Here is a 27,503-nt window from a genome sequence, read left to right on the forward strand (position 1 = left end):
CGGCAAAAGGCTCTATTTCATGTAGATGATGGCCATTTAATTATAGCGTTCTTTTGCCTTTCAGCCACTCGACTTTGAAAGCAAGAACACACACAATGTAGTAGTGGAGGCAGTAAATAAGCACGTTGACCCGCGCTTCGTGGACCTGGGCACCTTCAGCGACCAGACCATCGTCCGGGTCAGCGTGTCAGACATAGACGAGCCCCCCATGTTCCACCCGGCAGAGGGCGCAATTATGGAAGTGCAGGAGGACGCCAAAGTGGGAGCGCTGGTTGGCATGGTTACCGCCAGAGACCCGGACGTGAAGAACAACCCTGTCAAGTATGACGTCATCTTCATGTTGTTAAAGATTCATCAGATTCAGCTCTCTGATGTTTTTATGTTTAACGATGAATAATATAGAACAAAATGCATCTGATGTTGTATGTAGTCAAGACAAGAACAAACAATCTGCTTCAAAGAAATGACCTATGCAAGAAATACATAGGTCGCTAATAAGCTGCAGTAAGTAGTCTCTGTGCATATGATGATCTCCTGTACTAAGGTGGGGATGTTTATGTCTCTGGATGTGAGGAGCGAATGTAGGAAACGGCCACGGCCGCCTCCCTGACTGTGGTGAACGGCAACACACACAGGGCCTGTGCAAATTACCTTGATTAAAAATTCATCAGGCTCAGAGTTCCAGGTGTAATAAAGTACAACACAGTGGCAGCGCCGTCGTTCGCCAGCGTCGTGGCCGCCCGGAGCTGAAGGCGCGCGCGTCCGAGTGAGCGCAGCCACAGATGAGTGTGTCCGTGAGTGGATCCGCGTGTGAGTGGGGGGTGGAGAGGGGAGACGGTGGCCGGGAGCCACCTACAGGGCAACGTTAGCGAGCCCATGGCCTCTGGCGCTAGGCAGCACAGCCTCTTGAGCCTCTGCGGAGTCATGCATCCTGAGTCATGAGGTTTTTTGCCTTATAATGTTAATGCACGGAGTAAACGATGATGAATATTAGCAGCGAGATGATTTTTGCCAGAAAACAAACAAGCTGCAAATGGAACTATATCCACAACCAAAACTGAATCTGACGTTAAGCCATTTAGATGAGCAAAAATAAAAGCAGCAGAGCTTCGATGAGCTTGTAGGAGGCGGCAGAAGTAAAGTCATTCTCGTGTAACCACATTAACAGTGTGTTTAGCACAGGTCCTCCATTAATTCCAGAGACGGCAGGTCAGGACTCAGATCCTCGTGTCCACATGTCCACGCTGAGCCCCATGATGAACCAGCAAGTGAAAAGACTGCAGCAACATCATCATTCGTGTCCTGAATCTCCCCGCAGAGATTTATAAAGCACTTCAGATGTAGTTCAAACCATGTGGACACGCTGCCTTTATAACAGCCGACTTTTTATTTTGCTGCCGTCGATGTATCAGTTTAGAGAAAGAGGTTTTTGTGAGTGTGGGAGTCTCAGTGTTTACTGTATATGGAGGACTGTCAAGGGACTAAGCACATGATGATGCTGTTCCCCCACTCACATTTCACAAAATCCTGGTACAGTATGTTAGTTAAAACAAGACGCCCATAACTTTACATAACACCAGCACTTTAGCCTGTGACCTCCTGGCCCTCCATATTACGATGCGAGTCGTCCTCGAGGTAATCATGAGAATCAGTTGACGTTCAGTAACATAAATAAAATGCAAATGGGATTCAACACCTCCACAATTTCATAAATGAATACATGATTAGAAATCCATTTAATCATGTTCTTCCTGCTGATGCTGGCGTGATGTTTTTATCTACATCAGACCATCAATCTCATGAGACCTGAAACGCTGGCCCTGTTTAGAGGGAGGAATCAGGAACTGATAATGCCCCTGGCACTTTGTTATGGTGTGTGTGTGTGTGTGTGTGTGTGTGTGTGTGTGTGTGTGTGTGTGTGTGTGTGTGTGTGTGTGTGTGTGTGTGTGCAACAAAGAAACCTTTCAGCAGATTTTTGTTGACTCACCAGTCTTCTGAGAGCACCGAGTACCCCAAAGAAGGAAAGGTGCATTTATTTGTGTTTTTTTGTTCTGCAGTGCACAATAAAAAATTTATGTTTATTTTTTTTACTCCGACAAAAAAAGAAGAGGCAACTATGCAGCTGCTCGAGCCTAAGGGATGCAGCATTATTAAGGTCACAGGTCCTAAATGCTCTAAATATATAAGTTAATTATATATAAATCAATCCCTGGTCTCACTTGTGGTAGTATATACAGTACAGTACAGTGATTCTTGACTTCGGGTTCACTTTAAGAATGAGGCAACATGCCTTGAAATGTGTAAAACTGTGAAATGATCTACTCTGTGTGCTTTCTGGCACTTACTGCTGCTCCGTGTTTTCTTATTTTCGCGGTTGGTAAAGGTTCTACATTGATCGGACCACAGACCAGGAGATGATTTTCCACATTGATCAAGATTCCGGAGGCATCACGCTGAGCAAGATTTTGGACCGAGAGACTGCTGGCTGGCACAATATAACTGTGAAGGCTGTGGAAGCAGGTACGTTTGCTTGTTGTTGTAAACTGAGCCTATCGCACACCTGCAAACACATGTACACATACATAGCATACAGTACATTCTAAACAAACAACAACACAGTTTGCTTAACGCACAACTGGATTTGCAGAGACCTGACTTGCATGTGGCTGCAAAATGTACTGTATGACTTCAAATGGCTCCGATGATTGACAGGCGTTGTCTTCACCCGACTAATAGAAGCTGTGCAAGTTGCATTAGATGTCCAACATTTGCCAGGGATGATAAGGGGTGACAGGCAACTTCAAACTGCTGTGATCATTAGCTACTAAAGCTTTTGGCTTGTCTTCAGCAGCCGAGTGTCATTTAGCTTTGAGGAAGTGAGAGAGGAGGAAAGTCGAGGATGCCACCAAGATGCACGTTTTGCTGCCATTAAATCCATCATCTGACAACAAATAAATGATTGATAACGCAAAAATGTTGCCATCAGCACCTCCGGTAAATGTCACCCATTTCTGGTGGAATGCCAAATCTTTCTGGTGCTTGTCTTCGGACTTTGGGACCCCATTGTTGCGTCTTTTCTGTTTACTGCTCAGCCGTTCAGGCTCAACAGTTGGTCAGCTCCAAACAACACTGTAGCAGCTTTCGCGTGCTCTGGAAGGAGGAAAAGCTGTCATGGTTTCACCACTCGCCTGAGCGCTGCCAAAGCGCGTGACTGGAAATTAAGCAGGAACTTGCCTGTTGTCTTTTGAAGAATGTATTAATATGGGGAAGCTTGGAAGTTATAATATTACTGCACCATTAAAGCGAACTCCTGGCGTTCCCCATGAATTCAATCGTATGTAGACGGAGTGACTTTAAGGTTGCTGGGAAAGTAGAGGAGATTAGGTCCTGCATCTAAACCCCACTGCACACAAAGGCAGGAGAAAACAAAGCTCATAAAACACTGATTTTAATATGTCTTGGTATTTGTCCCTCGCTCATACAGCCCCAGACTGTGATTACTCCAATAATCAATACATCCTAGGCTCAATGGGAAGCAGTCTCACCCAACACAAACATTAAGACAATATTAGAGTTTCTGAGGCATTTTTTTTCTCTCGCTCTAATTCCCAGAGCAATTTGTGCGCTTTTGTGCTCTGCCTCTTTGTGCCTGGCATTATGTCATAGGCGCATTTTAATGTTAATTGAACATTTAAAGCGGTCCTAGCCCTTCCGATAAACACGAGCCTGCACTTGATAGATAAAGCCTCTCGCGTTGCCTTCCAAGGAAATATCCAGACGGGCGGAGTCAGTGGTCAACAGCATCAGAATTCCCATCCAGAGTTTGTCTTTATCGCTTGTTAACCCGTGGAGTCCTGAGAGCTGTTGATGCACAGACACGAGGCAGAAAGCAAAAAAAATAAAAAACATGAAAGGTTGGAACAGAGGCGGAATGAAGACACATCCAGAGGAAGCACCTTGCTGCCGCGCTTTACTCCAGATTTCTGTATTTTGTTCCCTTTCTTTATGTTGTTGGGTCCCTCTGCTCATTATTGCTCGAGAGCCACAAGGTCAAGTTGTTTGAGGACATTGTTATAGCGAGACTTTTGCGGCACATCCCTTAATTATCCCCCCAGTCTCCCACTGACTTTTGAACTTTTTTTACTGCGAGAAGTGGATTTATTTGACGTCTAACCGTGTCTGCGCCCCAGAGTTAACCCCTCGCTGGAAGTGTCAACCACTCGGCATATCTGCAGAATAAGTAAGGAGGTTTGTGAGAGCATGAGCAGGCTGCGCTGAGGTGATACCCAGCAAATCAAACATATACACGCGTGCATACATGCAGCATCTGCCACCACTTCTGCCAATTAAAACTAGCAACCACCCGTCACTTGTTGTCACTACAGAAGAGGAAATGACCCCTCATCTCAAACGCAGAGCCACTGACTGTCACCAGACCTGCTGACAGTCTTCTCCACGGAAACAGCGGGTAAGTTTAAGTGACATATAATTTTCGAGAAGTGATAGCGAGTATGATATCGCCTCGCAAAACTGCTTAACCCAGACAGGTTGGTGGGAAAAAAGAGCATCACCCTTAGGGCAAAACGATAGCGAAGTCTTTATCTCTGGCACCGTTGCAGGCGGGAGGTATTTTCTGCTTCTCCCACTTGCTGTCTGGCAAACAAATGGACACTGTTTGATTTTCACGGCGTTTGAACATTATTCTCTCAGACAAATGAATCACACATTCGTTGCAACATTGTGAAGCGAGATAAGTGACTCTTTTCAATCAAAGTCAAAGACGGAGGGAAAACGGATCGAAATGGTGGAAGAAACACAAAAAAACAAGTCCCATTTGCAGAACGCGATAAATCCTCAATAAACTGGGAGTCGGAATGAGGTGAAATTTGGTAACAGAGCAAAGTCTGGAGGATGTTTTCATAAGCGCTGCACCATAGAGGGTTTAAAGGTTCCAGTTCTGATGGATGTAAAGATGCCAGTGTAATGCTAGACGCATCTGTCAAGAATCACAGGGAGACATGATAATGTGTAATCAGGGCCCAGAGGCTGTGACCGGGCTGTTGTGTCCTGTTTTTGTGTCCTGTTATATAATTGCCCACATGTCCGTACTGTCTGTAGACGTCGAGGAGGAGGAGATCCTGAATACGCAAACAGCTGTTTGATGTGTTTTGTTTTTCTTCAGTCGGTAGGTCGGCATAATTAATTTGTCAAACAGCAGTCATGCATACGATATCAAGTGCTTGTGGGGGATTTCTGGCAGTCAGGCCCACAGAGAGTTACTCAGCTGTATTGTATTAGTCTGAAATTATTGTAAATATGAATGGTGGCGTAGACGTGCCGCTGTCATCAGGGTTATTTAAATGTGGCTGTTTGCTGTGTTGGTGTGTTGAGTCCTGACTGGGAGAAAATGTGAAGTGAGCTGTTTGCTCAGTCGCTCTTTTCCATTTACTGCATGATTCAAACCCAATTCAGTGAATTTTGATGAAACACAGAGGCTCGGTGCATCTATCATTGGGTTACGGCATTTGCATAATCGTGTTATTGCACTGATTACACTTATTTGACTGTTATGAAACTTCGAATGCTGTTTTTCAGCAACGTGCTGCTGGGGAAGACTTTTATTTCACACAATTTCTAAGAAAGTTTGCGAAAAAGCAAATGTTTCTGTCAGTCCTTTTGATTCCGTACTCCGCCTCTGTTTCATGCCAGTGCGGCTGGAACATGTTGTTTTTGCTTGTTTCGTCCCTGCCATCCAGCATCTAGCAAAAGTGAGTTCCTGCTGCAAACAATCGTAGGACCCTGCTGCAGACACACCACACAGAGACACAAATGAGCTGCAGCGAGCGCTAACAGCTAATGGTAGCCTCCCGTACCAGCTTTGCAGCATAATAGGAAGTTGCTTCTATTTTGGTGACGTTCTTAGTTCCGTCCAAAAAACACCGGCGCCCCGATGAAAGCTGTTGTAGTGACAGATGAACTCGCTCCTTCAGAAGCCAACATTAGCATGGGTTTCGCAGAGCATCCTCCCACAGGTAGACCTTTGGCTAGCAGATGCCTGGAGTCAGCAGGAGATCAAAGCGGCATATGCTTCTAGCGGGACGTGTTCGCGGAGTTTGCTAAACTAGCGCCGTGCACCGCTGCCAAGATCCAAAAAGAGGGGCCGTCGCGAGGATCCGCGCTTCTCCGTCACCAGCAGGTGTGTTGGCGGAGACGCTGCAAGGTTGCGATCGCTGCCAGTTTCCTTTGAGGAAGTTGGGTTTCCTTCCTGCACCGGGCACCTCCGCTCCAGCAAGACTGACGTGAAGTGTCGGCTTTGAGACTGTGTGATGAGTCGCATCCATCCTGCTCCAGGATCAAGTCCTTGTTGTGGAACTGCGGGGATTTTGAGCTAATAGCATTGACAGACAGACGATTACATCACACACAGCTGGTAAAACAAGCAGCGCCAGTTATGAGGTCAGTCTCTGTACAACGTGTTGGGAAGTATTTCATCCTAGAAACGACTGTGAAGCAGCTGGCAGCGCAGCCTATGAACTAGGAGCGTGCCGCTACTCTCCCTGGCATATCGGAGACGTTTACGTGTTAATAGAGCTGTGAATGATTAGCCTTATTTGTTGGCGGCGCATTGTAATGCAGATGAGCGGCTCTCACTAGTTTCCTCACGGGTTCCTTCCGTGTTTGAGGGCCGGCCCCGATAAGAACGTACATCAGCGATTCAGCCTGAACATTTTACTCTTTGAAAAAGGGTAATTGTTGGATTGTGAAATGTTAATTTTTCATTAGGCATGCACAACATAATTTAGGCATTTTAATGAAGGTTTTCAATAATTCATCGAGCTCAGAAGACCTTGGAATAGTCCACGCTATTAACCAGGGAGACTTTTACATCTGATAGCGCTTAAATGCAACGAAATGAAACGGAATTGGCTTTTTGGTCAGACACTGGTGCGTCTGTATGAATCTGAATGTATGCAATTGAGGAAATATTATCGTATTACATCGTAGACTCAGCTCCTGCCCTGCAGAGAATGTGGCTCATACGAGACCACAGGCAGAGACAGTTGAATATATTTACAGTATATTTTCATTCCCCCTGACAAAAGTCACACTTTAGACCAAATACTTTTTCTTTAGCAAAGAAGATGGTCACGACCAGCGTGACACTGCTAACTCACACCCACACACACACACGTTTGCACCATAGGCACACACACGTATGCAGAGACATCCTCTCACATCCTCTGTGTTCCCTGAAGTTATGTCAGTGCAATTCAGCGCCTCAGAGCTCCACTATAAAGACGCTGGAAGATTTGCAACAGCTGGCGTGTGCCGCACAGATGCAGAGCATGTCAATAATCTGTTGAAATCCTTTTATTCTTCTTCTCTATCTGAAGACAGATTTAGAACAGCACCACTTGGTCCAGATGAATGAACCTGTCTCACTGAATAAGTCTTTTTTTTCCCATGAAGGGAGTTTAGCGGAGGGGAGGGGCTTTTTTCACATTGTTTCATCAGTTTTCATTTCTGGGAATTGAAATGTAAAATGGGTAGCATGTGATGATTGCTGGTTTTCATTCTGGCACCGGGTGAATAGCAGCATAATGTGAAGATGAAATTAGAAGAAGAAGAAGAAGAAGAAGAAGAGAGGAGATATCCAGCACTGGTGCAGCTCTCTGTGCGTTTATGTTCCTGCTGCTCTGGCAAAAAGGAGTTAATTTAAACCAGGCATTGATGTGAGGATTATGTTATTAGTCCAGACCAGCATTCTCATTAGCTGCTGTGCCGCTGAACAGTTTTGTGATATAAGGAGAAAGCTTGAGAATCTGTCTGCTGAAGTCAGTTAATTATTTTTTCACACAGCTGTGTTTGGTAAACCTGCCTCGTCCTCTGCTTCTCTCTGGCCTGAAGCCCACCTGTAAGTCGGCCTCCTGCCCTCCTGTCCTCTGCCCACAGCGCGGGGGGAGAAATCGGCACCCACACAGCGTCAACACTCGTTTCAGTGTTGACGCTGTGTGTGCTGGAAAATCCAGATGTGGACCACACAAAGCGAATGAGATGTGGCAGGAAAGGTGTCGCTTCAAACAGGCACCAGCCATTTTAAAAATGCTTCCAAGTCATTTTTTATCATTTATTTCATGCAACATTCCTGTAAATATTAAACATTTTTCATAAAATCGGGGCTATTTGTGGGCTATTGGATAAAATACAGCCTCCGCTCGCAGTCATGCAAAAAATTCATGACTGCAAAAGATGTGATTTTTTGTACGTGAGCAAACAACATCAGTGCACGAACAGATACCGTTTATGTACTTTGCCCACTGCCGAATGGAAAGTGAGTGAAACTTATTTGTCTGCTGCGTTAACCACTTAACACCGAGATAAGTTCTCTGTAATTCACACTCAAATACATGCACAGCAACACCCACACACACTGGAAGCCTCAGAGTCCCTTCTGTACTGTACAGTACGCAGCGTTTCATGAAAAAAAGAGCAGAAACCCATCATATATTATCATATGATTAGGAATGTGAATTAAGATTCAAGCAGAAGTTATTTAGAAGTGGGTTTTGATTGTAGTAATTACAAAATCTTCTCCAGTCCCACGTTTATTTTCTGGCCCATTAAGGGAAATGTCTTGAGAGCACATTGTTGTGTTGCTCCTCGCACTTTATCTCGTTGGAAATGGCATGAAAACTGAAATTACAGCGCCACATTTGCAATTTTGTCAAAGGCATTTACTTGTCATTATCGTTGCGCTGAGGTGCGCCTCCTGCACTCAGACTATTAAAGAGCTGTATTCCGCGCCGTCATTATCAGATAGTGAGGATCTGGAGACAAAAATGGAATTCCTGCCACCATTTTTATGTCACTCACTGGTGCCAGAGAGTGTTGCCCAGGTGATGGGTGCAATTTGAGGAGGCATTAGATTAAAACCCTTTCGCACTTAGCCACAGTGGCGCCTCCTTCCTTGTGGAAACGGCATCCATCACAGCATTGGACTCTTACTGTACGTCTGAGGGCTGTGATTTCAGCATGAAAATCAGCATGTCGCCACATTACAGTATATAGAATAAACAGTACCTCAGAGGGAAACAGGCAGATCTCGAGTTGGTGTCTCCCGGTTACAGCACTGTGCCGTACGTGTGGAGCGGCCGTGCAGCGCGGGCTGTTCAGAGCCTGTGCAGACGGCTGTGTCTTCTCACAACTTGTTAGAGCAGCGCCCTGTAGTAGAGGCTCGGTCATTTACTGTATTAGAGCCAGACATGAGGCTAATCTGTGCCATCTCTGACTCGGTGGGTCTGTTCTCCTCCGCAGATAACCGCACCATGGAGTCCCACGCGTCAGTGAGTATCCGAATTCTGGACGTGAACGACAACCCCCCGGAGCTGGCGACGCCCTACGAAGCCTCGATCTGTGAGGATGCCAAACCAGGCCAGGTGAGACGCCGTCCATGGTCTTACACATGGGGTTACTGTTTGACACAGACGTTACATGGTGAGCGCGGAAACCAGCATGAACCTCTCTTACAGTGAGTGCAGACCGGCTGCTCAGAAGTGATGAGTGGCTATTGTTTGCTGATCATCTGGTTGCTTCACTTACTGTATACTATCCTGTTATTATGTCTATGATCATGAGGCAGGGCACTCGAAAACAACGCTGTACCAAACGTGTCATCTGTTTATAAATCAGTTCAAGTGTCATTAATGCAAAGTCACAGCCAAACGGAGCACGACACATTTATTAGGCTCCAAAACTGGAGGTAATTACTGGTGTGAAGTGAGCTGATGTGAACTGAGGCATGGGCAAAAGTCTAGACTAAGAAAAGAACAGCAGACACGTAAATAGGCTCAATAACAGTTACAGTTCAACAGTGGCTTGAGTGTTTGTCTGCTGCCTGTATGTAAGTATGATGTTTCTGACACTTTAAATGCTCCACATCTGATGAGATGCAGAGTGTAATGGATTGATCTGCCAAACGTCTTTGTGCCTGACATTTAACAGGCATTTAATGAAACTTATGTCATCAATACTTGTCTGTGACACAAAATATACGTTGTTCTCATCAAGCAGAAGGTTTGTGAGTCAAATCCCTAAATGTCACACACAATGTGACAACATGAGGTTATTTACAGAGCAAACCAGGTCTTTCCACTGACCAATATTAAAACTTGACAAAGTCATTAGGGTGTTTTCAGTTCCTTACACAGTCAACAAGCCCTGGGCAGAGTTAGAGCCAATTATCATGTGCAGAGCAAAGGAATAATTAAAAAAAAGCATGGCTTTAAAGTGGGGGCTCCATGCTGGAAGCTGCATTTACATGTGTAATGAGGCTCAGGCCTCTCCTCCCCTTCATCCACAGACTCTTAAACACTCACGGCCCCCCTGTGCCTCTGCCACCGCCCGCCTGCGCCTTTCCTGAACATTGTCTGGTCTCATCTCCCTCGCTCCCACCCCGCTCCCGCTCCCATCTGCGAGAGCCCACATTAACCTTCAGCTCCTAATCACACCGAGATGATTAGTCTTCCAGTAAAAAGATCATTGCCGGCTCTCAGCGTTGTAAAAGAAAAGGTTTTTAATGCTCTCATTCGAGCGAAATGCGGGAAAATGTCTCACACTGGAATTATAAAGCGAAGGAAGACATTAGGAAGCGCATGCATGAGAATACGGCATTAGCGGCTCCGCTTGCTTTGTCTGCGCGTTCATCCATCCACTGGTTTGTTCTGTATTCACAGGCGTCTAGATGTGAACGAATGACACCAGCGTCTGACAATATCTGTTCATTTCCACTAATTTCTAGGTTTTTTATTTTTTAATACAGTTGTCGCCTCTTCCTCGTAGACTCACTTTGTGCGCGTGTTGTACGAAGCTCCAGTGGAAATGTGTTAGCTGTGGGTCAGAGGCTTCTGGTGCTCGTTTTCACCCCCGGGGGTGATCACTGGGGGGCACAGAGGAAACGCTTTTCTCCTCCAGCTTATCTTCAAAATTATACTACCAACTATGGTCCGCTACTTGTTGGAGGCCACTGAATGTTTCCGTTCGAGAAGTGAAGTGACTGGCGTTAAGAAAATGTTGCGGATCAGAAGGTTCGCTGTTTGTTTTGTAGCATTTTTCTTTGCCTAATGGAAAGAACGGCCTTTCTAATGTTGACCTTTCAACTAGAGATTGCATGAATATGACTATGAATGACTAATACTCCATATCATTTACAGTGTAAACTGCAGAAAAGACCACCAGAAAAGATTTCCAATAGCAATTATGATTCACAATAGATTCGCCAACAAGCGATTGTATCATAATTAAATTATCTATTTACCAGAGCAGCATAGTTACAGCTGACTCTGAAGCCAAGACTTGTTTCTTTTTTAATTTGTATCTTGTTTGCATCTTAGTATTTGATCTAATCTGGGCTGATAGAGTCAAATGAGGTTCATATGTTACACAGGCTCAAAAATAATATTTAAAGATTATAAAGCAATGGATCAAGGACATTTAAAAAGGTGATTGTTCCCTTGATGTCCACTTAGAATCGCAGTAAATCAAACTGTTATTAAACAAGCGTATTGAATATTGCCCATAATACCTGAATAAACCTACTAATCTGCTCCTAAGTGAAAGTTCTTTTTTATTTTTAGAACCCGGCTCGTCGTGTTTGTGTGGTTTCCTGGAGTTGTCTTATAAATATGAGTTAAAAGACAACATGCTAGGGATCCATTGAGGCGGAGGGCTGCTGCCTAATGTATCGAAGCACTTTGATGTCTGCTGCTTCCCAGGATGCACTTATTTATTCAGTAAAATAAGCTGCCAGAGGAGGAGCCTGGAGGTAGGAGCATCCGCCAGCAGATGTTTGCGTGTAAAACGAGCTTCAATTTTGTTCCTGCTCCCCCGAATGTTGTTAATCAATTTGGAAGTTTGGACAGAGCAACAGCTCTCGGAAATAGGCATAATTAAGTCCATTTTTCCTTGATGTGGAACAGACGTCAAACACTGGCGAGCTGCCCTCCTCTGCCGCATCCATTTGCCTCCAGACGCAGGGCGTGTGCACTTTGCTCACTCCACTTGGCCCACATGAAAAAGGAAAAGTGAACGCACAAAAGGGTCCCTGCGCCTTTGTTCGGCCTCTTTCACCTTCTCCATAGTCCTGCTGCACTTACAGAATTAATTACAGCCCGCACTCTGTGGCACCTGATTTTTTTTCTCTCGCTTCAGCCGTCAGACTGTTTGCCTCAAAATCGAATTCAAACTTTTCACAGTCCTTTAGTTCCACGTTACCACCGCAGACCGGTTCAAACCTTCTCATGACGCTAAATAGACATGTGATCGTGTGATTGATGGCAGAACCTCATTTTCACTAATTACAGGCAAAGCCTCATTTATTTTATATCTTCGAGCTGCCGATAGGACGAGGAGGCGTCTACGGAGCTGCACAGCTGCACAGCTCACCGTATTTGCTCTGTTTCCCACAAACGACATCATAAATGACGTTACGCACGGCCGTCCGTGCACGCACACGTGTTACGATAAGGGAGAGATAGACGTGCGCGCACACACCCATGCACTGCTGTTCGCACTCAGCCTTCGCTGTCACACTCCTAATATGTCAGATCAGCCCCCGTTTTACGGAGCTAATGAGGAGCACGGCGTTGTCTCCCGCCGCGCGCCGCGTTATCAGCCAGTCCTGCGCGCGGAGCTCAGGTCCGGCCTCCACCGGAACCACAGACAAAATCAGATTAACCCAAGCCCTTTAACCGTGGTTGGGTTTGATCCCATTTGAGAATTGGCAACGCCACCTGTTTTGTTTGTGTTTTGCGGGAGAGCGCGTGTGGAGGTGGAGGGGGTTACGGTGGAGGGAGGGGAGGAAACGGGGGCGACACCCGCCGAGCAGCTTTCGCTCAGGGACACAGTTCAAGCCGCGGCCGTGACACGAGGTGCAGAGCAGCTTCTCAACATTTATTCACAGTGAAACCATGTCTGCGCGTCCTTCGCCGCGACCGCTGTGATTAGTGGGGTCCAGTGGGGTGTGTCCTGTTTGCAGCGGTCATTAGCTGGCGAGAGCGGCCCCTGAATCCACAGACCAGTGCTGGTGACAGTCTGGGGACCCGCGGCTCAGTGACGCATGGTGCAGCCCCTCTGCTCCATTCGCACAGGGAGTCAGTGTAGCAGGAAATACCCAAGGTCTAATTACTGCTGATCAACAGGTCGTCATGGAGTCAGAGTGCACGGATTGGACCATGGGGCAGAGTTACAGTTAATTCATGTACAATAACAATACAATAGATCAGATTAGTGTCAGTTCGATCTGAGCCTCACAGTTTTAAGATGACGTGCACTCTAAATAGTGCAAATCTTAGCTTAGTGATACTACTTATTTTCTAAGCTGTAAATCCCCCGTTGGCTTTTATCATTTCAGATTCAAGTCCCACTTTGCCCATTTTCCAGCGGTGACACGTGACAGCGCCCGGCCCGGCCCGGCCCGGCCCGGCCCGGCCCGGCCGTCGCCCACCTCGTGGCATTTGTGTGAGTCGATGCGGTGGGGCACATATCACATGGTGTCGCGTGTGTGGCAGCGAGACAAATACTAAGCGTGTCCTGGGGCGAGCGAGGCCTGTCTCACCGCCACGCATCGCCTCCGCCCGGCCGCGACCCCCGACCCCCGGGGGGGGGGAACGCGAGCGCACACGTGAGCGCCGCTCGCGCTCGCTCACCTCACGCGCGCAGACGCACAACAGATGCGAGCGAAGGAGGAGGCAAAGCGGCGCCGACAAGGAGCGAACCCAGACAGACTCGCACTTTGGCCAGACAGTATTTCACGAGTAGGAGACTGAGTGAGTCATCTGCTCTACTCACCAAATGCCTCTTCCCTTTGTGTTGCAAATGCTAGCGCTGAATCAGACACACCGGCCGACTTGACAGACCGGGACGTTTGGTTTCCACCGATCATCTTTTAACTGGATGCCGCTCTCTGTCGCTGTTTACTGAGTGCATTCAGATGCAGCTTTTGTGCCGTTTGATGGAGTCCTCTGGGTCCTTCACTGTTCTTCTAGTCTACAAGCCTGAATAATGTTTATCTGTGCAGTCTTGAATGTCCCCGAGTTTTGTTCTAGCTGTGATTATGGGATCGATTTGAATTGAAGTCTGTGAGGAGAATTATTTAAACTCAATGAGTCCGTTTCATTTCCGTTTATTACGTTTCTCTAACTGTACAGGCTGTTTGTCGCTATTTATTTACAAATGAAGCAGAGGGGACTTGTTGTCGTGACTCCTTTTAAGCGCTCATGTCAACGTGACGTATTATTAATCAGATGTTCAGCCTGAATCCCGCCGGCTCCTGCTCCTTAGAACACTTTGTAGATGCTCTAACCTGCTCTAAAACGGCCTCTCTCCCCAACGTGGAGTTTAGAAAATCAAAAGCAAATTGCTCTTCAGAAAAATATCGGTGCTCAATCACATCTTGGCTTTTTGTTTGTTGACACCGCGGCCCCTAAAAACACTGACAGCAGCGTTGCTGGCATCTCCAGAATTGAATCAAGCTCAGAGCAATGCACTGAGACATTATAATTCTCTGCCGGACGCCGCCAGGATGCTTTTTACCACGGAAAATAATGGATATGTCTGAAAATACACCTCGGATGTTTATAGAGCATCGTCGGCTCCAGAGACGAACGTCCCCGTGCTCATCTTAAGCAGTCGCGTGTTTGTCTACTTATTTTTAACGTCATGAAATGGGTGATTTCTGGCGCGAGCGACGCCTCCCTCTCTCGACCTTGACCCTCCGTGCGCTTCCCTCTCGTGCACACGAGCCGCACTTTTGGGAGAGCCCACCCCCCCCCCCAGCTTTGCAGAGATGCGGGAGATTTAAGGGGGTCATGAAAGGGGACCGCCAGATAGAAATCTAATTAGGTGATTGTGCTTGAGGGAGCTTCACTATCGCTGCTCGATAAACTCCCACACACTTGCTCTCCTCCTCTCTCATTTCGCTCTCCTGCTCCAGACTCTCTCGCCTGGCGGTCGGCACTCACCCTGAGACGCCGTCTGAGAGTCCCCCCGCTGAGGGCACAGTCACCGAGCACGGATCACGGCTCACTTACCACATCTTCCACCGCTGATCATATTCTTCAAAGAAATGACTGGATTCAGTCCCACCCTCGTGATAAAGCTTTTACTTATACTGTCGTTTTTGGCTCATTATTCTTTTTTACCTTCAGACTGAAATAAACCCATAAAGGCTTCAAAGAACAGTGAAAAGTGTGCCTTTTTTGGCAAGCAGCACGTTGTTATATTTTTCCCTCAGATCACTGTGCATTGTCTGGATGCGGGCTCGTCTCCGCTTTATGGTAATACGTCTGCGTTTCGTCGGGGAACAAACGCGCATCGGAGAAACCTGGATGCAATTTAAAACAGCCGACTTGTACAAAGAGCTGACGTGATTCGCCGACGTTGTTGTCCCATCGACACACATCCTTATTACACCGTCGACCTCCGCGCCAGTATTTTTTCGCGGGGATTTGCTAGTTTTGCATGTGCGCCAGAATGTAAATAAAAGTATGTAAACAAGGAGATGTACTTACAGCGTGTGGTGCTGAGCCTGTTCTAGATGCCAAGCATTGATACTGTGGAACATTCAGCTGCTGCAGATACCTCGCTTTATATTATCAGTCAATAGGCCTGACGTTTTCTATGGAGTCTGATCTGTTTAGCAGATTATTTTAATGCAGCGTGATTCATGACGCTGCATTTTAACAAAATAAAATAAAAGCCATTGTAGCTTATGGAACAGCATCAGCCTGGACTAGGGCTAAATGAAATTTTTAAATTTGTAATCGTCTCTAATTCCTGATTCAAGCCACGTACTTGTTTCTCGAATGCACATCCTGCAGCAGAGGGAGACGATTTACCCTGAAATCGCGCCGTAGCATTTTCTAATTACGACGCGAGTCATGTTATCGGCTGCCGCCGCCCCGAGCGCCGCGTGTGACTAAGCCGGTTCCGTGCCTCTGATGCAACGTCCGCGCCGGGGAGCGCTTTATTGTGAAGGCACAATCGTGGCCCCGGAAGTGTGCGCGGCAGTAGCTTAGTCACAGCAACCCACAGCCGCCGCTCAGGCTCATAATTGGATGAATGAGGCTGTCTCACATACACAGGCAACACGGGCTTAAAAATCCCACAATAAACCAGATGTCTTTATGTGCAGGGAACGTTTGGAGTGTAGCTCCACCATTATTGTTTGAATAATCAATTTGCAGGTGGATGATGAATGAGGGACACACTTCTTTCTGAAAAGGACAAGAATGAGAGGGAGATACTTTGCAGGAGATAAATGCGGAGGACAGCGAATCAGAGGAAGAGGAACTCTCAGTGATGAATAGACGGAGCGCTGCAGCGGCAGAGGTGGAGCAGGAGAGAGGAAGAAAGAGGAGTTCAGCGCTCCCGTAAACACAACCGTGTTTAAGTAGCCGGCCCCTGCAACAGCTGAGTAATGGTTTGATGTATTCCCCTCGATCCTATCTGATGCCACGAGCCTTTGTGAGACCAGACTGAGGCATTACAGCCGCCGCGCAGCGCAGTTAATCATTGTGGGAAATGCTTCACTAAATATTAGACCTGGGGTCGTGTGCGTCTGATTCCTAAGTCTGACCATGAGCAGTGTGTGTGTGTGTGTGTGTGTGTCTGTGTGTGTGTGTGTGTGTGTGTGTGTGTGTGTGTGTGTGTGTGTGTGTGTGTGTGTGTGTGTGTGTGTGTGTGTGTGTGTGTGTGTGTGTGTGTGTGTGTGTGTGTGTGCGCGCGCGTCTCTCTCTCTCTTCCCACCCGTTCACGGCGCGTCTGGTCACAACATGTTTCAGTGTCTTTACAGAGCGATCGTTTAAGCGGATTATTAAACGCTCCATCTCGCGCTCAGGCTGAGAGCCAAACACGAGCACAAAGACCACAGACGGCTAAAAGCAGAGAGGACGGGCGCTCGGCGTCTGTAGAGCAAGTGACAGCATTGAGCCAGAATAACAAGAGTTATTGTGTTATTGACATAATGATGTTTGCCGTGTGATTGACAGCCGTACTCCTTAGTGCACAGTCGAGTTTCTGAGGAGCGCCTTCTTCTGATCTCCTCCTCAGCTGTTTTCCACTAGACAGTGAACGCACGTAAGTCGCCTTTAACTCTGATTCATCGCTGAAAGGAAGCGAAGAGCTCCTTTTTGTATGTTCCGACGCTGACCACCAGCAGCTCACAAAGCTCACTAATGAACTTGTACCTCTTTTGTGTGAACGCCTACTGAAGAACGCAGTGTGAAGAATACAATTTTTGGTTCCTTGGTCAGAAACAGAAATAACTGTACCGGTTGCCCGGCAACCGTTTGAAGACAAAACAATTTCCTTGTGCATAACCTCCCATGGAAAATTTGTATTTTTGCATTTTGCACAGCTTAAACAAGTTAGCAGGTTAATTAGGAAGGTGTTGAGGTGCTGGTTCAATATGGAAATAATACTATCAAAGTACTATTACTGTAGTGTGTAGTAAAAACAAGCAATGCTTAAGGAGGAATGACCTCCGAGGGCGGGTTGGCGTGTGTTTGCTCTCAGAATGGGATCACGGTTGAGCCTCGTCTTCCACCCGCTGCTTCTGCGTGCGACAGGAGGTCCACGCCCTCGCCTACGCGCCGCTCTTTAGTCTTTTTGTCTCCCTGCACATTAGCATTTTGCCTTTTGTCCCTGCAGCCAATACGGACCCTTAAGAAAATATCGTCTCTGTTCAAAAAGTGCGCGGTTGCAAAGCGGTTTGGTGGTTTTACATTTGCAACATTAGGATACTTTTTATCTCGCTGCGTCAACTGTTCAGAGAAAGACGATCTGATCTCTTTGTGGCCGCCGTCCCTTTGTGAAGCTTCCTGTGGCATCCGCTCGCTCCACCTCACTCACTCCTCCATGAAAGAAGCGCTTGCAACGCAAAGCACTTCCCAGTGCAGCTTCATTTTCTTGTTTCCACTGAGTAGATCCGAGTCCAGAGTTTAACCAGGTTCCTGTCATGTGATTCCGTTCCTCAGCTAATTCACACCATCAGTGTGGTGGACAGAGATGAGCCGCAGTCAGGACATCGCTTCTACTTTGCTTTGCCTCCGGAGGCGCCCAGCAACCAGCACTTCACCCTGTGGGACCTGAAAGGTGAGAGGGCAAAGGTTCCAGTTGGGCTTGTGGGCAGTCACTGTGTTATTGTGCACTCAATTATTTAGCGATCTAAACATTTTCTAAGGGGATTCTTATGAGAGGCTTTCAAGAATCTGTGCCAAAATATCAGCCATTATTTCAGTGTCTTAGTTGTCTCATTCAAGTGACAGATGGTTGACATTTTTACCACAGGACAATCCACACGCTGCCAGACGGGCTTTAAAAATGCACAAGACGAAGGGAAAATAGTGTTTTATTGATATGATTTCAGCATTTCTTGCCTTATAATCCTGCAGATAGTTTTTATGATCCTCTTTGGATAAACACCACCTGTTGATGTCCTCTAAGCGACGTATCGCTACACAACACTCTGAGGAACGGAGCTGCTCTTAGTTGGTGGAGGAGCTTTGCTCAGATGCTTTTTTATTGTTGTTTTATATGAATTGTACGTTGAAACAGATTCTATTGTTGACTTCTTATTAAATTCAAGCATCATCATGAAATAGTTTTCCATAAAAAACACATTTATACGTGTCTCCATGTAAGTAAATATTAGAATCACCACGTTCCTGGGTGATGACTAAGCTTCGTTCCTCTTTTTTTTTTTTTTCCACGCTCGTCTGTGTTTTTGCAAACACAGCTGCGGATCCCTCGTTTAGAGATGTGTACCTAAGCAAATGTGACATCTGACTAAATCAAGATTGATCTGACACCAGGAAAATGTCAGGGGAGCAGCCTGAGCCGGGGAAATGTCAGCGCGTGGAGGCGGCGAGGGCCCACGTGCGCCGAACGCACCCACTGTGTCGCACAGTACGCGCCGAGCGGCGGCGGCGGCGCTCGCTCCCCTTCGCGAACGCTGGAGACGCACACGCTGTATCACGAAGCCTGCGCAGCATTCTTCATACAGTACTGGGACGTGCCGGTCGATGTTGCATCCATTCACCGCCGCAGGAACAGTCCGTGTGTGTGCTGTACATGAACCGTACCATGTTCCCATCTAAACGCCCCTCGATCCACGCTGCATCCAAACCCCACAGAGACTCTGCGCTCCCGTCCCTCCCTCGGTGTCACATTTGTCAACGTGTCGCTTCCAATCCGTCATATCTTCATCATCGCGGCCTCACATCGCGCTCGGCGCCCGCGCCTCGACACCCAGTGATGTAAAGGATACTCACAACGCGGCGATGAATTATGCGCCGCCGCGTTGGACCGTATCTGTGGCCGTTGGTTTACAGAGATTAAAACATTACGAGCAGCTGCCTTTTCCTGCCACAGATGGGACTCGCGTCTTGTAGTAACGGAGCATCGATTTGTTCAAACCCGCAATAAAATTTTCAAACAGAACCCCTATGGCTGCCGGGGAATGAGTCGAGTCAGCATTGTGGTCCTCTTACCCTTTCTGCCACCGACAGAGAGCTATTTGGGTTTTAGTCAAATGTGTGAAGAGCTATTGTCATGCTCCGGATTGTATTGAAATGTGGTTCACAGTTTCACGCGCCCCTCAGGATGAATTGAAATAACTTTTGCGATCCCTTAACATTTCCTCCGGCGCCGTCGGGTACTTTCACTACTTTTATGACTGCAAACTGGATGTGCAGTACTAATGTCTGTGTGCCACATAACACCCACAGTTTGACTCCGTCCTGGGGGAACTTCCTTGAATGTCATATCCGTCTCTGTCCTCATGTTTTTTTTATCTCTTACACTCGCTGACACGTAAAAGTTCAAATTTAAGAAAACAGCGTTTAAAGCTTTAGGACCTGCTCCCGTGTTAAACGCACGGCATCGTCTTGACTTGTTTATACATTTATTTCTCAGACGGCTTTTCAGCTCCACGTTGCTTAATATTTATGTTTATTCATTAAGAACAGGAAACTATGTGGAAGTCAAAAGGACAAAGTCGGGCGGAGCGTTTCCTGTACATGTTCCCACATGAAGTGTTCACGCAGCAGTGATGTATGTTACGGCAGATGAATTGCTCCGTATCCTTCGTATCCGTAGCCTATTTGTCAAGTGCCTGTTGTCGCCTGTCGCGTGTATTACATCTACCTGCGTCGCTGGCAGAGAATACTTTAATTTCAAATAGTGGCTCTCACGCTTATTTCCTCCCCTGTTGTGTGGCTCTAGAAGGGGAAAAAAAACGAGATAAAGGTCAACAGCACGAAAACACTTCACACGTCCCGTGAAGTCGCTGAGCCCTCAGCGATCTTGACACAGTTTGGCGAGAGACCGTGAACCTCAGACGACGGACGCTTCATTCAGACGGACAACGCGGATGCTCTCGTGTGTTCGGTCTTTGAACGTCTCTTGAAGCACGTATTGTCCTTGTTATATTTTTAATGTAATGAAAAACACTTGCTCAGTCTCAACAACTAGAATGTTCTGATTTGTACTTGATCGGAGCTACAAACCACCGCTTCGCCTTTGATCAGCGCAGCCTCGGGTTCAAACGGGGCCTCAAACACGCGGCCTGATGAAAGCGCAGTTGCTGGGGTTCTGTCTGCGTCCGTGGCGCCTGGTAAACGCTCTGCTCCCCCCCCCCACCTCCACCCCCACAGACAACACGGCCGGCATCCGGACCCAGCGCTCCGGCTTCAACCGCCACGAGCAGAACGTCTACTTCCTGCCCATCCTGGTGGTGGACAGCGGGCCGCCGTCCCTCAGCTCCACGGGCACGCTCACCATTCACGTCTGCGGCTGCGACACAGGTGACGCATTTGCACTTTGCTTTTCTGACGCCACACGTGTGCGGATGACTGAGCGCACGGCTTGTGCCCCCTGTGCCTGTGTTTGTCGCAGAAGGAGCGATCCAGTCCTGCAACGCCACGGCCTACGTGATGAGCGCGGCTCTCAGCCCGGGGGCCCTCATAGCGCTGCTGGTCTGCATGCTCATCCTCATAGGTGAGCTCATGAATACATGCACGACCACACACACACGCACGGCTCATTATCATTGCTTTATTCTTGGAGATGATCGCTGACCCCCCCCCCCACGACGACCACTGGCAGCGCCGTTGAACAGCGCCATTAGGAGACGACTGGTCATAAACTCCTGAAACCAAGCCCTTTTAATGGATTCATGACTTTTATGTGTAATCTATATTTCATGAACAGAAGTGGACATGCAGTTGCCGCGGAGCTAAGACGAATGACATAAAAACAGCATCAATTTTTCATGGCTCACGAGCGACTTTTTCTCCGCTGGATATTGTTCTGGCTACTTTTATGAGCAGAGAGCTTTTGTTGGAGCAGCAGCACGGGCTGCATGGGTTCATGAATGACATCAGGCCTTTCTGATCCCTGAAACACAGACGTAGATTGAATGAATGGGAGGGAAGTGTGTGTGTGTGTGTGGGGGGGGGGTTCGGAGAGAGGAAAGTGCCAAAAGCGCCGCCTCAGCACTTGCATCCCTCTGGAACAGCAGGCTTTAAATAGACAAAGCTTTCCAGACATTCTTGGATTTTATTTTCATAGACATGAACATACACATGCACTTGCTCAGGTTCTGTATCATCCTGTTTGAAAATTTTATGAGTTTGCTTTCTGCCCATCGTACAACACGTCCTCGCATCCCGCTCCTCGCTGACAGCGAGCAGCGACAGCGCTGTCACACTGTTTTGTCTCCTGCTCGTGCCTCTACACGTTCCACATCGCACACGCGGCGAATGATGGATTGTGTGACAGTGCGCGGTTTTGCCCGCAACGCCGCTATCTATTACTTTTAAGAGTTTTCCTAATGGGAGTTGTTAAAAGCCTCAGTCTCCATTAACCAAACCATCCACTGAAGTAAAGTTCAAAAGCAGAGCATCATTTATTCATCAGGGTTCTAAAAGGCGCGGCAGAAAATGCTGTGTACAAATGCGAAGCAACCTCTGCAGCCGGTGAAAGAGCTGGATGTGCAGCGTAGTGTGTTCTCTGGCATCGGGAGTCAGACGACGTCCCCTCAAAGGCCCGAAAAGTCTTTAAACTTATAGAAAACTAGAATCTGCACAGTCCTCGAAACCAGCGTACTCATTAATGGTGAAACGTCTGTGATACTTCAGCTCATAGAATGGTGCCGGGTTCATTCCAGTATCGTCAGTGACTGGATGGAAGCTAAGTCCACGCCACGTGGAGCGAGTGCTCCTGTGGGAGGAAACTGACTGATCTGCCTTCATCCCTGCACTTCTTGGGTGAAACTCAGGCTGGAAGCAGTCTCCTCCCACCGAACGCGCTCTGCCCAGCACCTTCACTAATCACATCAACACACACACACACACACACACACACACACACACACACACACACACACACACACACACACACACACACACACACACACACACTGCTTGTGCAGTCCGAGCACACATCCGCACGCTTAAACAAATCACTCCTCACTTATTAACTGCGGTGCAATCCATTCTGTCCATGCGCCATTACGGCGTGCACCTCGACTCCTCTCTCACTCACGCACACACGCGCGGCGACTAACCAGCCAGCCGATACTCCCTCTCTCCAGAGGCTGGACCACCTCTATTACATCAATTGTTGCATGATGAGAAAAATGAAAACAAATTTCTGCCTAATTACCTTACAAACAAACAGTCCCTCCATAAGTTCATTTATAGGCCTGATGTGATGAATCCATTCCACCGCGTTGCAGCATCTGCACGCATCCATTCCAATTACCTCCCATCTGCTTGTGATGAACTCCTGGATGGAGGCAGCCAGAGCAGCCCAGGAGTGAATTAACCGTCTTGTCAGGAACGCTTACGGCAACATCTGCACGCGCGGGGACCGGGTTTGAGCGTACGGGCGGCCGGCGAACTGAGCGCTGAGCTGCGGCTGGAATGGGCTTTCAATGACGTACGCATTAAGCGCTGTACTTCAAAGGCGACAGGTTCGTCAGAAGCGATGGAGTCCGAGCGACTTCCCTTCGCATCGAGTTCCTCAGCTCTGTTTACCAGAGAAGCACGAGGGAGTTCATAACATCAAGTTCTCTTCTCCTATTACTCCTCCTCATTAGTGTGAGTTTAGAGTAATTGTCTTAGCGCTTACTTAGTATGCATGGCAGGGCAATTTACCACAAACCAAGGCTGTTTCCTCACCCTGTGGCAATTAATTCGCCCCATTCACTCAGAAGGAGGAAGAAAAAAAAAACCCACAATGGCTTCAGACACTGGTTTCCCAGTGGAGCCCAGCAAACAATGTGCGCGAGGAACGGTGTTATTATCAATCAGAGATGCTGCATGAAATGCCTATTCAAGTTCAGCAGAGGCTCCTCAGGCAGGGAACGCACGGGGCGTTTTCAATCTGCAGCGCATTTTTTAAGGCTATTTACGCCAAATGAAGACAATTACCAGGAGCAGCAACAAGTCATTTGTACAGATTATATGCTTGAAACAGGCTGTTTTTGTACTTCGCTTAGACGAAAGAGAAGCGGATGAAAGGCGGAGCTGGACAGAAATGTGTTTAAAGGCTCCCCCTGACTTCCAAGGTCACTTTTAAAGAAGCCTTCTGTCCGTAGGCGTCATGCATATGTGCTTTGACATGTGCATTTCCCATCCACAGAACATAAGTCCTGACATCGATCTGGCCCGGCTGCTGAAAAAACGCGGGCATATCTCATTTTCTCACTATATGGATGAGTTTACTGGTGGGTTCAGAGCATCAAACGATCCGCGCTGTCCTGCGCTGCACCGGGCCCATTATAATTGATGGTCTTTTTATCTCCCTGAGCGTGTAGGCATTTGTTTTAGGCAACAGGCTATCTGTAGTGGAAGATGCATGGCGTGTGCCGGTTAATGATCTATCTAAACGTCCCCTTCGCCGGTGTCCCCTCGGACACGGGGAGAAAGGAGGTAGGAGAAAGGAGAAAGGGACGCGTGCGGTTAAACAGCCCGCAGTCCACTGGCCCCCCGCGGGGAATCGCATTGCTGCCAATCAAAACTCAATAACTGAGGACAAATATTTTCACCTCTTCCTCTGAGTACTGGCCACTCGGCTCACTGGAATTCAATTATAGGAGCCCAGATTTCCTTTAAAGCCAATAAAATCGTACAAGCTCATGTTTGAGTTGTTTTACTTTTGTGTCCCCTGTAATTACGCCCTCCCCGTGTTTCTGTGTCATTATAGTTTTAGAAACATTCCCTAACAATAGTAGTCGTTCACTTTATTTGATGATGTCTGGGTCGGAGCCTAAAACAGCCTTGATTGCTGTTTGTAAATCGAGTTTTTCCTTCTGCCAGTGAGAGGTTTTGACCATTACTAAAATATGACATGTGATTCTGCTGCGAGTCTGACACCAGACTAATGCGGTGCAGGCTCCGGAGCGAAGGGCGCAGGACGGAGGGGGGGCTTTGTCTGAGCGATGCCAGACTTGTTTAATCACAAATGTAGGCAGTAATTAAAATAACTAAACTGAAATTAAACTTTCATTGATTTATCTGAGCAAACAGCCTTTGTTTTCCTCTTGTCTCATTAGTACATACAATGATCCATCTCAGTTGTTTTCCATTTTTAATCCAGGCTTAATTTTCTGACATATTTTTCCATTCACACACATGAGTTTGCCTCTGTTTTAAGTGTTGCTGGAATTTCAAAGTCTTAGATTCGTATTGATATACAGATCGGCCTCCATTAGGCGATTTGAATCATATTTCTAAGCAAAGCAATCAGGATTGTGAAAAATCAATACTCATGCATTTGAAATGTAAAACTGTATAATATATTATCTTCCCCTGCTGTGCTTCTTCTCCAAGAGGTGAAATCGAAGTTAAAATTGGTGGTAGTTAGAAACTTTGCCATGGATAATACATGTAAATGCATCATGCACAGCGCATGGCTGATGCGCGGCGCCATCCATCCATATTTACTGCAGCTACAGTTGTTTTCTTCAGTACAGAGATGCCCTGAGTCTGTGTTTGCTATATCGTTATCCCAGAGAGCGTCGAAGCCGCCGCTTCCACAACCGTTTAGCAATGACATCTAACTCTTTAAGAGGAGACCTGCTTTATTTTTATCTATTTATCCGTTCAGGGCTTTTATCTCACCCCACATATCAGGTTGATCTGACAAATTTATATCCAACCTGCATGTTATTGTTGAGTAGTGGGAGGCTCCAGTCTGAATCTCTCTCTCTCGTTCTTCTGCCTTAGTCCTGGTCTTGCTGATCCTGACCCTGAAGCGGCACAGGAAGGGCCAGAGGATGACGGAGGACGAGGAGGACATGCGGGACAACGTCATCAAGTACAACGACGAGGGCGGAGGGGAGCAGGACACGCAGGCGTACGACATGAGCGCCCTCAGGAACCTCTATGACTTCCCAGAGGCCAAGAGCAGTGACTCTGGGCCGGACATCCGCTCGCTGCCGCAGTGGATACAGGCCGGCAGGGGGGGCGGCGGCGCCGAGAGCGCGGCGGCGGCGGCCGCGGCCGACTTCTCCTTATTCAAAGGCTACATTAGGAAAAAGGTGGAGCAGGCTGACGCCGACCTGTCCGTTCCGCCGTACGACTCTTTCCAGACGTACGCCTTCGAGGGCACCAGCTCGCCGGCGCTCTCGCTGAGCTCCATCCACACGCTGTCCACCACCTCAGAGCAGGATTTCTCCTACCTCAGCGACTGGGGGCCGCGCTTCAGGCAACTGGCGGGTTACTACGCTCCAGGGAACCCGGAGGAGGAAGGGTCCTAGCACCGCTCCTCCTCCGCTCTGCAGAGACACACTTTAGCTTCCTCTTCTTTCTCCTTCGTCTCTGCCTCCTCTTCTCACCCTCTGACTCGCTGCTGAGATGATCAGAGCCAGCACTGTGTATCCTAAAAGACAGAGCATCACCTCTTTATCTCTTTGAAACAAACCTCCACATTTTTTTTAATGTCCTTCTGTTTGGGTTGTGTGAGTTTTCAGACGTGAAGATGGAGGCGTTGTATGGGAAAAGTGGAAAGAGTCCAGTCACCAAAATTTCCATTTAGACTTTTTTTAATATCTCCAATCAGAAATAGTCTTTTTTATTTTAAGCTCCATGACTGTTTTCCGTATCACACAGGTACAGTAAGGTTACATCGCGCCAAGGCAAACTGACACACATATTTATTTAAGGAGGAAATATTTATGTATTTATTTGTTTTTAAGTATTTATATATTTATTTACACCATGATCACTATGGTAACTGCAAGCATGGACTCTGCTGATGTGCTGAAGAAAAGTGAGGGGAGGAGGACATTACATAAGGAACGGGAGAAACGTGGAAGAAGGAACGACAGACTGACTGCAGTGACACTGGCACAGAGAAACATCTGGGTCATTTAAAAATTACATTCTGGAAAGTCTTTATATTTATTTTCTACGATCACTTTTTGTAAAATGACCAACTTAAGATGGATAGGGAAAAAATCAAAAGGCGAGGAGACCGATGGGAACAGATGGTGCGAGAGAACGGCAGGAGAAATGAGCTGCCAGTTCTGTCTGAACGCTCGACTTGGACGTACTTTTACTGTATTTTAGTGATAATCTACATAAAATGTTTTTTTTTTTTTTGAAGGTCACAGACTGAGGACTACTGAGCGACGACAGTTTCCTTTCTTATCCTTTCCACAGCCAGTTGTAAGGCAATAAGGCACAAACCGCAACAGTGATTTAAGACAAAATGACTGTTTCATGGAATTGGCTGTTGGCCAACTTTGTCCCAAAAGGATCCGGTCGTCAATCCTACAATTTGTGTGTCTGAATGTGTTCAATTCGCTTTTCCAACCCGAGACATTTGATTTTGCATTTGAATATTCTGTTTTGTTTTGTTCAGGACATGGGACGGGTGAAACCGGTGTCTGCTGAGGGGGGGGGGTCTAACGCGCGTCGAATGGACTGGTCAAACCCACCTGATAACCACGACCTATTAATGTTGACCTTTACTTGCAAATGTATGGAAAATAAAAAAAATAAATATTTAATTTTTTTGGTAAAAACCTACATGTCTTGTGTATAATGAACTATGACAGAGTCAGATAAGGTACTGTATATGTACTAATTATTGTTTGCTCAAGGTGTCTCCTGAATTGAGAATAACTGTGGACGTAGCTTGTGTTTACACCAGGGGTGGGTTTAGAGACGAACAGAGCATATGACAGGACGGAGCCAAACAAAGAGCCTGCTCTCAGCGTGGCTCCCTCTCGGCTGCTTTCTGCCAAACCACTGTAATTGCCACAGTCACCAGAGGACGCTGAGGCAAATAAAGTTGCTTTCATCTCTATGATCTGCTGCTGAAACGGGCAGTCAGGCGGCGGCGGCCGGCGTCTCTAAAGCCGACGTCAGCGTTTCCCGTCCTCCCGCCGCCGGAGGCTCTGCTGCGAAAACCTTATCTGCCGAGAGCCGATATCG

At 47.3% G+C, this 27,503-nt stretch overlaps 1 protein-coding gene across 10 annotated transcripts in view; it reads left to right on the forward strand.

Annotated features, from left to right (window-relative positions):
• LOC114855663 (cadherin-22-like) overlaps positions 1-27,095 on the forward strand; it is a 159,395-nt gene extending 132,300 nt beyond the window's left edge. For all 10 annotated transcript variants that reach the window (XM_029151000.3, XM_029151002.3, XM_029151004.3 and 7 more), the window contains 7 exons: positions 65-321; positions 2,384-2,520; positions 9,316-9,437; positions 18,033-18,150; positions 20,712-20,861; positions 20,953-21,054; positions 25,290-27,095. In XM_029151000.3, the coding sequence (XP_029006833.1) occupies positions 65-321; positions 2,384-2,520; positions 9,316-9,437; positions 18,033-18,150; positions 20,712-20,861; positions 20,953-21,054; positions 25,290-25,822 (1,419 nt within the window). In that variant the 3' untranslated portion in view covers positions 25,823-27,095. The remainder of the gene's footprint in view (positions 1-64; positions 322-2,383; positions 2,521-9,315; positions 9,438-18,032; positions 18,151-20,711; positions 20,862-20,952; positions 21,055-25,289) is intronic.
• The last annotated feature ends 408 nt before the right edge of the window (positions 27,096-27,503 follow it).

Source organism: Betta splendens, chromosome 5, assembly GCF_900634795.4.
Source record: "Betta splendens chromosome 5, fBetSpl5.4, whole genome shotgun sequence".
Lineage (NCBI taxonomy): Eukaryota > Metazoa > Chordata > Actinopteri > Anabantiformes > Osphronemidae > Betta > Betta splendens.